We start from the raw sequence: 14,612 nt of genomic DNA on the forward strand, positions 1-14,612 counted from the left end.
AGGTAGCATGGACAAATGCCAGAGGAAGAAAGGTAGGTGGTGGTTCCAGAAAAAGCAAGACGACCAGCTTCAGTGGAGGGTATGGTTGGGATAGTGGTAATTAAATTTGGACAAATAAGATTTAATCACTAGGAGGGATTAATAGGTCCCTGAGCAGAGAAGTAACATGGTCAAAAGTGGTTGCTATGGTTTGAATGTTAGGGTCCCTCACCTCTGCCTCTCCCCCTCCCCAGCAACTTTATGTATTGAAATCCTAACCCCAAAGATGATAGTATTAGGAGGTGGGGCCTTTGGGAGGTGTTCTGCCCTCATGAAACAGGCTCCAGAGAGACCCCTTGCCCCTTCCACCATGTGAGGTCACAGTGAGAAGGAGCTTGCTGTGAGCCATGCTGGGCCATGATCCTGGACTTCCCAGCCTCCAGAACTGTGAGAAGTAAATTTCTGTTGTTTATAACATACCCAATCTGTGGTATTCTTGTTATAGCAGCCTGAATGGACTAAGATAGTTGTATTTTATAAAGCTCTAATTTTACCCATGGCAAAAGGATTGAGAAAGGTAGACAAGTGATTAGAGTTGATAGTTGGTAAAAAGTGATCATCTATTTGAATTGAACAGAAAATATGAACTGAGTTGTTAATATTGAAGTTGAAAAAGAAAAGACAATTAGAAAGATTTAAGAAAGAAAAAGGATTTGGTGACACTAAGCAAAGGAAGAGTTACTACTTATTCTTAGATTTGAGTCTGAGAGACTGGAAGAATGAAGATATCTAAAAAAGGATAGTTTGGGAGGGGAAATAAATGACAGGGGAAGAACATAGAATGTAAGAAGAGAACATATTATTCACAAGTTCGGGACTTTTCTCCTTTGTTTTTTTTTTTTTCCTATTATCAGACTTTTTTCAGGCCCTATTTTTACCTTTTCTTTCTGGCTCTTCTAATCACTCTTGATAAACTCCCATTTATAAAGTAAACACTATTTAACAGTTTCTCTCCATTCCCTTAAATCCTGAAAAACACCACCCAACCTTTTGTAAAAGTTGTCATGTTTCTGTGATACTTGAACACTATATTAAAAAATGGTGAGTACCAAATGATACATTTTATTCTAGTGATTAATTTTATATGGTTTGCTGAATGCATCTATGTTGTAGGCTTTTTGGCTAATATAATTTGTTAAAACACTCTGCAAAGTGCTGTCGCAATGACCATCTTCTGGGACTTGGAAATGGCCTTATTATACAGAATTTAATATTATTCCCTAAGGGCATTTATTAGAATGGAATTCTATATGTATTATTACTTCTGACAGCAGCCTGGCTCTTTTAGCCTCTTCACAGCTTGAGACTTTGGTAATTATGCTAATGCTAGCTGATTCATGAGGACAACTTCCTAAAGTGCACTTAATTAACTCGGAGATTTTGTAAACAGCTGTACATGTAGTTTCTGCAAATTGCAGGGATATGTCAATCTGACATGTGTACAGTCTGCCTTCCTAACCTCGTTACTTTTTACTAAAGCTGAAAACAAGAAGCTCAAATCTGACGTCTTCTGAAGTGAATGCTTGCAAAAGTTTCTGAGAAATGTCACTTTAGCCTCCATGAAGATGGGGACAATCTGATTCCTCCTGTTTGAGTCTGTTGAGCCAGATGAGCCTTTTAAGTTGATATGAGGGAAAATATTAAAGTTTGTTTCTTTAGCAAAGGGTACAGTTTTTCCAACATGTTGCTGCAATGTGATTTTGCTTGTGGGTTTGTTAGTAATGCTGACCAGCAGTGCTCTTCAGGGGACTCCTCTGCAAGTTGGGTTTTACATCCATCGGCTCCCTTGTTTGCTTCCCTTCAGTCCCAGCTGCTGGGTTGATTTGATACTTGACTGACTCATCACCCTACCTTGAATGAAAGTCACCCAACTTTTGACATTTTATTAAAATCTCATACTCCCAAAGTAAGAGACAAATTCATATACATGGAACATTTAACCAAGACTAACAGTGCGATGCAAGACTTTAACACACACACACAATCACACACACACACACACACACACACACAATTAAGAGAAAAAGTTAGTGAATCATTTCAGAGCCAAGACCAACCTAATCAAAATGGAGAGAAGAAACATCATCAAGAAAGAACGGAAGAAAAATAACCTACTATATGCAATTAGGAGAAATACCAATTGTGCAAAGCTAATGACAATGGAGAATAGGGATGGTTTTTTTAATAATCTTCTTATTGCCAAGGCAAAAGATCACACTCTCTAGGGTAAATCCTAGAAACTAAGCTAGGGATTTGCCTATGGTTTCTCAAGGGTCCCGGCAAGGTCTTTTCCTCTCATTAGTTTAAGCTACCATCCTGACTACAATCTCTTTGGGAACTAACTAGATTGTATCTAAAGATAATCAAACATTTATGGCTTAGCCTTTTCTTTGACTTCAATCAGCAGAACCTCTTCCCCAGCCTCCGCAGAAGGAGCCATGCTGATGATGAGTGATTGACGGGTAGTTCCTCTGGGTAAAACTGCCCTTCTAATTGACTGGTGCGCTTCCTCTGCTGTAATAGAACTTGTTCGACATTTGGATGTTTCAAGTGGTTTCTCTGCTGGCTGTCTTCCTTTATCTTCATATTTTTTTCCTTTATCCTCTTCTCCTTCAGAGTTTTCACTTTTTTTCTAGAAGCAACAGTTATTGAAAAGAATTGGTATTGAAATCATAATCAAGGACATTGGAGTCTTTTGATTAATATGCAATAGCTAAGGATCACCACTAAGACAAAGACTGTCTGAATTAAGTTAATAAGGGAATCATGTCTGCCATTGACTATCATTTAACTAAGTTTTCTGATGTGCTGGAGAATGGGGCTGAGCTATCACATTTGAATTCGGTGTTAGTCTACGTCACGTTTTTGTCCCTACCAAGGAATTCACTTCCTATTGACCCTCATGGTCTCTGAATTATTAGACTTAGTGCTCAAGACTCTTTGCTTTTTAAATATTTACTTATTTAATGAAGATGAAATTTTAAATATTTATCTTTTAATAAAAAAGTATTAACCAAATACCATATAAATACTCTAGAATCTCTGGTGTTCCTCCTGCATAAGTTCATGGGAGAACTTCAGGGAGAAATTCATATCTCTTTCCTAGTACAGTCTTCTCCATTTGTCCAATGGGCATTTGATATGGCTTTAGAACCTATTGTATTTAGTGTCATCTGTAGAAATTTCATAGTAAAAAATATACTATGCTCTTTACTGGTGATGCTTGAGATCAGTTTGAGAGAAGCTTGTACCAGGTATGAATGTGTACATATAAAGTTGAGAGCCTTACTTAACATACTGACTTACATAGTTCTTTAACCCCATAAGCCTTTTACACAAAGTATTATTTCCGTGCCGATTAAATAAGGCATTTGGTATACACTGATTTTCATTGCAGTGTTGTGTGTGTGGCAAAGGATGAGGCAAGTTTTAGTCTCTTGAGTGTGACTGACTTTTATAATATTTGCTTTACCAATTTCCTGAAAGAACCACAGACTCCCATTTCCTACAGTTTTAGAGATAGCATAAGGACTAGATTCAGAAAACCTGAATTCCTGCTGTTTTTCCGTATCTGCCCTCATAAGCTTATCATGAGAATCAAAGAAATATGAAAAAAAAAAGAAAAGCAATAACATTTGAGTTTCTTGACATTTCTAGGAATTGGGAGACAGCTTAGTGTAGGTGTGGAAGTCTGAATACCCGAGTAATAGCTTTTGCTCTATCATTGATTGTGATCTTATCCAAATACATTAATCTGGATCTTAGTTTCTTCATCTATAATATAAAAGCTTGGATGCAATCTATGTGGTTATTTCTGACTTTACATTAGTGATAGTAATTGAATGAATATTAGTGAAAATGTTTATTGGCTTACTGGTAAAATGTCATATATTTATAGGTATATATGTATGTCTATACATATACAGTTGATCCTCATTATTCATGGTAGTTTTGTTCTGTAAAGCTGCCACAAACACTGTTAGCAAACCCTGACCTATCTCTCCTAGGGGTAATGCAGGTTTAGGTTCCTACAAGCCTCTGGCTACAACATTTTTGTCAGCTGCTCAATACATAGCCTTGTGTTATGTGCATTTCTGTTTAGAGACACCTTATTTGATATATATTGTTTATTCATTACACTGAACTCACAGCCAATAGTACTATGACTCATGCCTGAATGAAGCTTATCTAACACACATGTTTCTCTGTATGGCACATCAGAGCATTTTTGTGCTTAGGAACACTAGGTGGTGCTTTGACGATATGCTTGGGGGCCATTTTTTTTTAATTAATTTATTTATTTGTTTTTATTTTTGGCCGTGTTGGGTCTTTGTTGCTGCATGGGCTTTCTCTAATGGCAGCGAACGGGGGCAACTCTTTGTTGTGGTGTGCAGGCTTCTCATTGCGGTGGCTTCTCTTGTTGCGGAGCACCGGCTCTAGGTGCACAGGCTCAGTAGTTGTGGCTCCCGGACTCTAGAGTGCAGGCTCAGTAGATGTGGCACACGGACTTAGTTGCTCCGCGGCATGTGGGATCTTCCCGGACCAGGGCTCGAACCCGTGTCCCCTGCAATGGCAGGTGGATTCTTAGCCACTGCGCCACCAGGGAAGCCCCATGGGGGCCATTTTTAACAGTGTTGTGGGGGGAGAGGCACAAAAATGCAAAAAACATGGCAATAAATAGACCATGAAAAGATCACTTGTTTACAGTGTGAGAGTTGAAACAAGAAGGCAGAGTGTCTCCTTGTTCAACCTCAGCTGGGAACATGTGCCTCCAGCAACTTAAATTTTTTGCTGCTCTGCACATGTATGTCTGTGAATGACCCCCAAAACACCGTAATTATTGATTTTGAGGTTACAAACACATTTTAGTGAGTAGGCAGATTCACAAACACAGAATCCACAAAAATGAGGGTCGACTGTATTTATGTATATATACATTAAAACTATCCATAATAAACCTGTGAGGATTAAATGTGATGTTATGTAGGCATACAGTAAACTAATAATAAGTGCTGTATATAAAGTATTAATTATTTGCATTAGATGAACCCAGATTATCCCAGTGTCTGAGATGGAATTAAAGTAGGAGCTTGTCTGGTCTTTAGTCCAGTGGTCTCTGTTACAGCCCTCCTTTCCCTCTGCCTTATTACCAGAACGGTTTGTTCTCTCTTCAGTGCGAGTAGTCTTGCAAGACCTGCTTTTCCTGAGCCTCCCAGGAGAGCTTTAAACTTTTTGGGTGTCTCTTGTTTTGGTGGGAAGAGAAAGGCAAGTCCTTTATTTGGACAAGTTGTCTCTGTGCCTGGAGCCTTGTTCTTTAGAAGCACTCTGTGGACAAGACAGAAAGGCCATTTCAGATAGCACTGTGAGAGTTATGGAAAAACTTACCAGAAATACTATCATTTCTCCTAATCTGTGAAGTTTTCAGTGTATAACTGCATAAACAGTTGTTTGTTAAGTGTATCTCATGGGTAAAGTTGATTGTACCCACCATAGCACAGTTCTCATCTTAGATTTTACGAAGTAAAACCAACTCCTCTCTAATGGGGTTTTAAAGGTTATACCTGGCTTTCTTCATGAGGAGCTTTTCAGAATCTGGATAATGCACTAGAATTTCTTGGAGGGTCCTTTTGTCCAGAGTTAAAAGATTGGCAAAGCCGTGGGCCACCACGTTGGCAGTTCTACGGTTTCCTCCTCTTGCTGCTAGAAGGCTGTAAGAGAGAAAAATGAATCTTTGCCACCAGTTTCAATCTTCCTCCACCAAAATCTTAAAAAAAAAAAAAAATCAAATATTAGAACCATTTATACTGCTTCAGAGATCATTCCCTGGATGTGAGAGTTCAGATGAGTGTGCAGAGAGAGTCAAGATGTGGTGGCAATAGAAGTGGCAACAGATTTCAATGCATTTTGCATCTAACTCCCACCTCAAATCAAGGCCTTGTAGCCATCAGAGCCCTGGGAGATTCTTCCTCCCAGATTCCAGAAGTGCAGACTCTCTTTGGACTGGGTATCCTCCATTTGCTCTTTCAGACTAACTTTTCATCCTTCCCGATCCTCTTTGCACTCCAGGAAGCTGACCTCTGTGGGCTTGATCTCTGATTTTCATTTGGGTTCAGCCAATGGGAAATACCAGTAGGAAGTCAGAAAGCAGGAAGAGAGTGGAGTTGGCACGTTTCTTCCCCCATACTTCCCTGCCAGGTCTTAAGTTAGCAATGGCTGCAGTTTCTACCAAAATCCACAGCTCCTGGCCATCTCCTGGAAGTACAACTCCCACAGATTTCTTTCTGGGCTCTGGTAATGTGCCCTGCCCTTGTCCCCTTGAGGCCTGGCTGTGGAAACAGCTCCCTTGTAGCTAGCTTCGAGATATATCACCATCTCTTGTTGGGTAGTCTTAGATTTTCCTTCTAATTTCCTTTGATTGGCTTCTGTCAGTAATTCCTTTATTAAAGTCTTCTTAGTTAACTTACTTAAGTGTACCTTCAGTTTTTTGTCTGGACTCTGACAGATCAAGCTCTGACATCAAATCTTAATGATACCCTGGTTACATTAGGTGAATTTAATCTCTTCCTATATGTAACTCCCAGATCAAATATTTTCTCAGTATCATAAATTGCTCTGTAGTATAGTCATTCTCATACAACTTCCCACTTGGAATGTTAGAGAATTCTGGACTTTATATCTCTCACGGACATAGCTGGGGCATTTTGTGTTTGGGAAGTAACCAATAAATAGTTATAAAATAAATGAACACTCGAGTGAATAAAACAAATGAATATAACTTCTGTCATTCACCAATAATCCGGAAAATAAGGGTTGGTCTTTGAAAGCAAGACAAGAAAAAACACATTTCAAATGTGTAAAAAAAACACTACAGGCTCTGCAGTGAGATGGTAACACGAGATTCAGTCTCTCAGAGTCAACCATTTAGAAATGGAGAAAGAAGGCTCACATTAATAAAAAACAATCTCCAGAGGTGGAAGGGACCGAGAAAGCATTCTGGCAATAGGAATGTTCACGTTTTCACAGCCCTGCCTTTGGGGGCAATGAGATGTGAGAAGCTACGTGAGTGCTGTGCCTGAAGATTGATATCAGACCATGTGTATTTCTCCAGCCGTTGTTGCAGAAAAGGGAACATTTTCGCTGGCTGTTAATCATTAAAAAACTAACATAAGGTTTCAGCTCTGACATGTAAAGAGCTTGGAAGTTGTCACTCCTGTCCTTACAACACGAAAAAGTTGAACAAACTGAAAACCAATGACTTTTCTCAGAACTGTCAAAGAACTGAAGTTGCAGGGTCAACTCCCATCCAAATCTGGGGAGACAGGTGAATGCAGAAAGCCACAGCCAAACCTGCTTACCTGGAACAGAAGCCCTTGGAGCTGTAACTGGTAGGAATACCTAAATGGTAATTTCGACAAATTGCTGTACGTTGAGAGTGAACTATCAAGAGAGGGAGAAACTCTGAGGGCCACAATTATGGGGAAACTGATACTTTTATAGGTTTTACCTTGAGAAACTTCAGCAGATTCTCATGATTGAGAGCCAAGAAAGATCTGCCTGTTGCTCGGGCAGTAGAAGGGGATAATTAATCATTGTAAAATACACCCAGAATATATTTGTTCTCCATTACAAAGGTCTACTATCCAGGGGAAAATATTACCAGAGTCTTATCCTAGCTGGAGGAAGGGCATTTCTCTCATCCCAGGCACCTCTGGCCTTCCTGCCTAAGGGGATAAGAAACACCTGTGAAGATCACACCCCAGGGACATATATCCATTAAAAGACTTAGATTTAATCATAAAGTTAGAGCTTTTCCCCATACCTGAGCACTATACCAAAGGGGCTTCTGTATGGTAACATTGGGTTATAACTGCAAAATGCAGACTTTCTCTGAAGAGCAGTACTGAGGGAAGGCCAAAGTCAACAGAGGAGATAGAAACAAGGTCACTAGAGAAATTTAGAAGCTCTAGCACCTACAGCTACAGCAAACATTAAACACAGCCCAACTCCTAGCCAGATTAATATAAAACCTCATTCTAAAGACCTGTTTACCTCAGTTCCTACTACCTATTACGTCATGTACAGCTTTCAACAAAAATTACAAAGTACACTAAAAAGCAAGTAAAATACAGCCTGAAGAGCTAAAGAAAGCATTAGAACCAGACTGAGATATGACACAGATGTTGGAATTATCAGACAGAGAATTTAAAATAACTATGATTAATATGTTAAAAGATCTATTGGAAAAGGTAGGCATCATACAAGAACAGATGGGTAATGTAAGCAGAGAGATAGAAATTCTAAGATTCAAAAGGAAATGTTAGAAATAAAAAATACTATAACAGGGCTTCCCTTGTGGCGCAGTGTTTGAGAGTCTGCCTGCCGATGCAGGGGACACGGGTTCGTGCCCCGGTCCGGGAAGATCCCACATGCCGCGGAGCGGCTGGGCCCGTGAGCCATGGCCGCTGAGCCTGCGTGTCTGGAGCCTGTGCTCCGCAACGGGAGAGGCCACGACAGTGAGAGGCCCGCGTACCTCAAAAAAAAAAAAAATACTATAACAGAAATGAATACTGACTTTAATGGGCTCATCAGTAGACTGGGCATGGCGAAGAAAAGAATAGATGAGCTTAAAGATAGGTAGTAGAAAGTTCCCAAATTGAATGCAAAAAGAAAAAAAAGGAATGGAAAAAAAGAAAACCAAAAATCCAACCAGAACAGAACATCAAGAACCACAGGACATTTTCAAAAGGTATTTTATATATATGATATATACATAAACATACATCATTCTCTAGTATTAGAAGAACCAGCTGAAGTAATAATGGCCAAGAACTTTTCCAAATTAATGACAGACAACAAATCACAGATCCGGGAAGCTCAGAGAATACCAAGCAGAGTAAATACTCCCCCACCCCCATTCCTAGGCCCATCATATTCAAAGTGTAATAAACTAAAGACAAAGAAAATCTTGAAAAGAGCTGAGGGGGGAAAAAAGCCATACATATAAAGGAACAGGAATAAGACTTATAGTGGTCTTTTCATCAGAAACACTGCAAATAAGAAGAGAGTGGAGTGAAATACCAAGTGTTGAGAAAAACAAAATCACCAACCTAGAATCCTATGTATAGTGAAGTTATCCATCAAAAGTGAAGGGGAGATGAAGATTTTCTCAGAAAACCAAAAACTGAGGGACTTTAACATTAGCAGACATACCCTTAAAGATATTGAGACAAATTCTTCAGGAAGAAGGAAAATGATACAGATTAAAAATTTAGGTCTACATAAAGAGTGAAAGACATGGGAGAAGGAATAAGCAGAGGTAAAACGAAAGTCTTTTACTTTCCTTATTCTTAATTGATCTAAAATATGACTTTAAATAATAAAGTAACACTGCATTGGGTGATTGTAGCATATGGATAAGTGAAATGAATGATATCAGTGTCTTAAGGGCTGGTAGGGAAGGGCTGTTATAATGTTCCTGCACTATGTGTGAAGTGGTATAGTGTTAATGTGAAGGTAAACTTAGTTTAAAATGTGTATGGCAAACACTGAAGTTTTTTGAAAAGAATTATAGTTGATAAACTAAGAGAAAAGAGAAAATGGAATCTCCTTTCCTGAGCTTCTCCCCAAGACAAGCTCTGCCTTTGCCCTTTTTTTTAAGTAAGAGAAGTAAATTTTACTCTGTCATTCATCCATCCATCCATCTACCTATCTATCTACCTACCTATCTTCCTGCCTATCTATCTATGAAATGGATGTTAATATTTGAAGGATAATGATTGGATGAGCCTATTTCATTCACATTCCTGTCGCCTTGGACATAGGGCAATCCAGTAGTTAGGCAGGGCTGGATGGCACTGGGGAGCTTAATTTGGACCTGAGACTGTCTCTGTGTGTGTCAGACTATGAGAGCAGAACGGAAATAACATATTTAAATGTCAAGTTATTTTGAGATTTCTCAAGCTTTAATTAAACTTGCCTACAGGTTACACATTTGGAGTGCTTGATGAGTTTTTGAACGGAAGAAATAGTCTGTCTGCCAGATGGATTTTGCCCAAACTCTCAGCAGTGTTTAAAATAGCATCGTTTTTTTCCCTCCTGTCCACAAAATGCTTCTCCAGCATTCCACCAATGGAAAGTTTCACTCATTAAATAGCTTAGTAAGAAGATCCCTAAATATTCCCAAGCCCACATAGTTTCTGAAAGAGCACGTGCTGGAGGACAAACAGCCGAGGTTAATGGTAAGTGTCCCCAGGTCAAAAATACTGAACAGAGCAATGGCCCAGGAAACAAGGGAATGGATTCTAATTCTAGGTCCACCTTTGTTTGCTGTGACCTTAAAAAAGAACTTAAGGACCTTTTAGATTTTTACTCCAATCATGTATTTATTAAGTGCCTATCATGTATTCAGCAGGTAAAGTAGTGCAAAAGGAAAAATAGTAAAGCATGGTATGGTTTGTGGAAAGAGTACAGATTTTGGAACCAGATAACTCTACGATTTTATTTATAATGTTTAATTTAAAAGAATTTAAATTGAACTATAGTTGAAATCTACCATTTATTAAGTGTATTTCTGAGCAAGATACTTCATCTCTCTTTTGGATTAACAAGACCACCTTTTAGTACCTTCTGTACTATAGGTATCTGATTATCTTTAGGGAGAGATAGGTGTGTGTTTTTTTTTTTTTTTTTCTGTACGTGGGCCTCTCACTGCTGTGGCCTCCCGCGCCGCAGAGCACAGGCTCTGGATGCGCAGGCTCAGCGGCCATGGCTCACGGGCCCAGCCGCTCCGCGGCATGTGGGATCTTCCCGGACCGGGGCACGAGCCCGTGTCCCCTGCATCGGCAGGCGGACTCTCAACCACTGCGCCACCAGGGAAGCCGAGAGATAAGTGTTTATAGACCCCTGACATTCAATTATGAAGGTGTAATTAGGTAAAACTCCTGGCTGAGAAGTTTTAAACCCTAATTTGGGGTATGTAACTGTAACAACTAACAATAAGTATAATAAATTTTATTACACAGGGTTCTCCAGAGAAACAGAAAAAATAGGACATATACAGATATATATAAAAGGAGATTTATTATGGGAATTGGCTCATGTGGTTGTGGTGGTTATGGAGTCTGAGAAGTCCCACAGTCTGCCATCTACAAGCTGGAGGCCCAGGAAGCTGGTGCTGTAATTCAGTCTGAGTCCAAAGGCCTGAGAAGGGGAGAAAGAGGAGTCTCTGGTGTAAGTCGAGGTCTGGGTCTGAAAGTCCAGAACCAAGAGCCCTGATGTCTGATGTCTGAGGGCAGGAGAAGATAGATGTGCCAGCTCAAGCTGAGAGAGTGAATTTGCCCTTTCTTCACATTTTTGTTCTATTCAGACCATCAGTGGATTGGGTGATCCCTACTGCATATAGTATACATATAGTACATACATATAAATATAATATGTACATGTGCACATATACATATAAACAAATGTATATATACATATAAACAAATGTATATGTATTTACATATACATATACATTTCTGTGTGTATATATCAGAAAGAGCTAGAATATTCAGATAGTCCCTAGTCAGTCATTCATTTCCAGCTTTTTTCCAGGGCTGCCACATACAGCATCATAAATTGTGCACTGCATACACAGACTATAATGTGACTGGAACACAATGTGCACAGCCCTTTTTCACAGAGCTAGTTTATCCAGAAAGCACTCACAAGGATAAGTAGAATACAAAAGAGCATAAGTTGAAAGGAAGAGCAGAAGAAAAACAAGAATGGAAACATAAAATGGGGTTCATGCAAAAATGCAAACTTTGTTACAAGAGGGCTTCGAATTTGGCTTTGTCTCTTATACCATAAAAATCGATGGATTCTTAGTTTTAAGACAGAAATATATGCTGAAGGGCTTTAGTAGAGAGGCCACCATGTAACCTGGTGGACAACATGTTCATATTCTATTATAGATGCAAAACTAAGTTTGCCAGCACTGTTTGTGATGTGGTCCTCAGTAAAGGCTGTGTGTCACTCCAAAGTCCAGTTCCATAGGAGCAATGCTGCGGGTGGGAAGGGCAGTCAGTACAGTGCATATCAGATACTCATCTCTCTTTTTGTTTTCAGTGGTATCTAGAATATCTAGAGAAAAATCATCCTCTTAAACATTACCTTCCTCAGCTGGACTTTTGATAAATAGTTTTTTTCTATGAGTTTGAGATTGTACAGACCATTTTACTTTGGAGGCCAATCATGCAGAAGCATATAAGGAATTCACTGTATAAATTGAAAAGAAAAGGAAAAAAAGAAATTAGTGATAAATTAGAAGTGTGTGGCAATAACATACTCCATAATGACCTAGATACGATGCCAAGTTCTGGGGCTATAAAGATGATTAACATATGTCCTCAAGCCAAAAGGGAACCCTCCTACACTGTTGGTGGGAATGTAAATTAGTACAGCCACTGTGGAAAACAGTATGGAGTTTCCTTAAAAAAACTAAAAATAGAGCTACCATATGATCCAGTAATCCCACTCCTGGGCATATATCTGGGAAAGAGAAAAGATCTAATTTGAAAAGATATATTCACCCCAGTGTTTATAGCAGCACTATTTACAATAGCAAAGACATAGAAGCAAACTCAGTGTCCATTAACAGATGAATGGATAAAGAAGATGAGATATAGATATAGATGTATAAAATGAAATATTACTCAGCCATAAAAAAGAATGAAATAATGCCATTTGCAGCAACATGATGGACCTAGAGATTATCATTTTAAATGAAGTTAAGTCAGACAAAGACAAATATTATATCACTTATATGTAGGATCTAAAAATTAGTACAAATAAACTTATTTGCAAAACAGAAACAGACTCACAGACATAATACACAAACTTATGGTTACCAAAGGAGAAAGGGGGGAGAGACAAATGGGGAGTATGAGATTAACAGACGCATACTACCATATATAAAATAAACAAAAGGATTTACTGTATAGCATAGGGAACTATATTCAATATCTTGTAGTAAACTATAACAGGAAAGGATCGAAGAAAGAATATAGATATACACATATATGTATAACTGAATCACTTTGCTGTATACCTGAAACTAACACAATATTTGTAAATCGACTATATTTCAATAAAAAAAAAATCTGCCCTCAAGCTGTTTGTAATCTAGGAGTGGGATAAGCGTGGGCGAGGGTTGTCTAGTCGACTAGCAAATATTGATAATAACATTAGTAATAGTAGTATTACTAGCTAATATTTTTAAGTGCTTACCATGAGCCAGGTATTTTTCTAAGTTCTCTTTTGTATCAACACGTATAATGCTTTTCAATCCTATGAGGTAATTGTGTATCATTATTACTCTGTTTTAATTGATGAAGAAATGAAACCTCAGTTGAGGACCTCACCCAGAGCCACACAGCTCATTGTTGTGGAGTTGGATGCAAACCTAGACAGACTTCTTAAACAGATAAACACAATTCAGAATGATTAATGCTTTGATAACTGTAAAAAAATGAGAATGTTTCCTAAAATGAAGAAGTTTCTTGTCTAAAAGCATACTCTCATGTAGAATCGTTTCCTATAATAGAAATAAAACTATGAATACTATCTATGGAAAGAAGATCAATCACATCCAATGCTGAGTGAGAGATTACAACTTCATATATCTGTTCTCATTAAGCAAATTTCCAACTGGATTATATTTGGAGTGCAGGAGGTTAGGTCACCTGTGTAGACTTCTATGAGATATTCTTTTACTCTTTTCAGTGTTATTGGAAAACACTTTGTTGCTTGAAAATTTTTACCACTTCACTAAATATAAATCCTAACAAAACTTTTGTGGGTGAGCAAATATCAGAGGATGTTCTCGTGTCACCTCTGCCCAGACTGCTCGCTCTTCACAGATACTTTGATAGTCATAAAACCACTGCAAGGCAACACATGTTAACCTAGATTTTTGAGAAAAATCTCTATGTATGGATTTTTATCGGAGTTAAAGAGTTCAGATTTCACAGATACAAAACAGTCCTCTTTCCCCCAGGAAGTCTTGATTTCAGAGTTGAATTGGCCTTAGAAAAAGTGGATAATCAGGATTTCCCTGGTGGCGCAGTGGTTAAGAATCCGCCTGCCAGTGCAGGGGACATGGGTTCGAGCCCTGGTGCGGGAAGATCCCACATGCCGCGGAGCAACTGAGCCCGTGCGCCACAACTACTGAGCCCGTGTAACAACAGAAGCCACCACAATGAGAATCCTGTGCACCGCAACCAAGAGTAGCCCCCGCTCTCCACAACTAGAGAAAGCCCACAAGCAGCAATGAAGACCCAACGTGGCCAAAAATAAATAAATTTATTTTTAAAAAAAAGTGGATGATCGATGAAGAATCTAGGTAAAAATTCTAAAGAAGAGGGGAAAAAAGGAATAACATGCACAGTTTATTCCTTGCCCTCTTTATTTATATCAAGTACCCAGGAGGATATATGATACTCTGGCTGGAAATTACTGTATCAAACAAACTAATATTCTAGCTTAACTATGTGTTTCTTTGGGGTCAAAATAGCTAACGATGTCATATATTA

At 38.8% G+C, this 14,612-nt stretch overlaps 1 protein-coding gene across 1 annotated transcript in view; it reads right to left on the minus strand.

Annotated features, from left to right (window-relative positions):
- Positions 1-2,410: 2,410 nt before the first annotated feature.
- Positions 2,411-14,612, minus strand: part of CNGB3 (cyclic nucleotide gated channel subunit beta 3) — a 139,170-nt gene continuing 126,968 nt past the window's right edge. Inside the window, exons 16-18 of the mRNA XM_060035259.1 lie at positions 5,601-5,747; positions 5,190-5,364; positions 2,411-2,671 (exon numbers count right to left, since the gene is read on the minus strand). Coding sequence (XP_059891242.1) covers positions 2,411-2,671; positions 5,190-5,364; positions 5,601-5,747 — 583 coding nt within the window. The remainder of the gene's footprint in view (positions 2,672-5,189; positions 5,365-5,600; positions 5,748-14,612) is intronic.

Source organism: Delphinus delphis, chromosome 17 (assembly GCF_949987515.2).
Source record: "Delphinus delphis chromosome 17, mDelDel1.2, whole genome shotgun sequence".
Taxonomy (NCBI): Eukaryota; Metazoa; Chordata; class Mammalia; order Artiodactyla; family Delphinidae; genus Delphinus; species Delphinus delphis.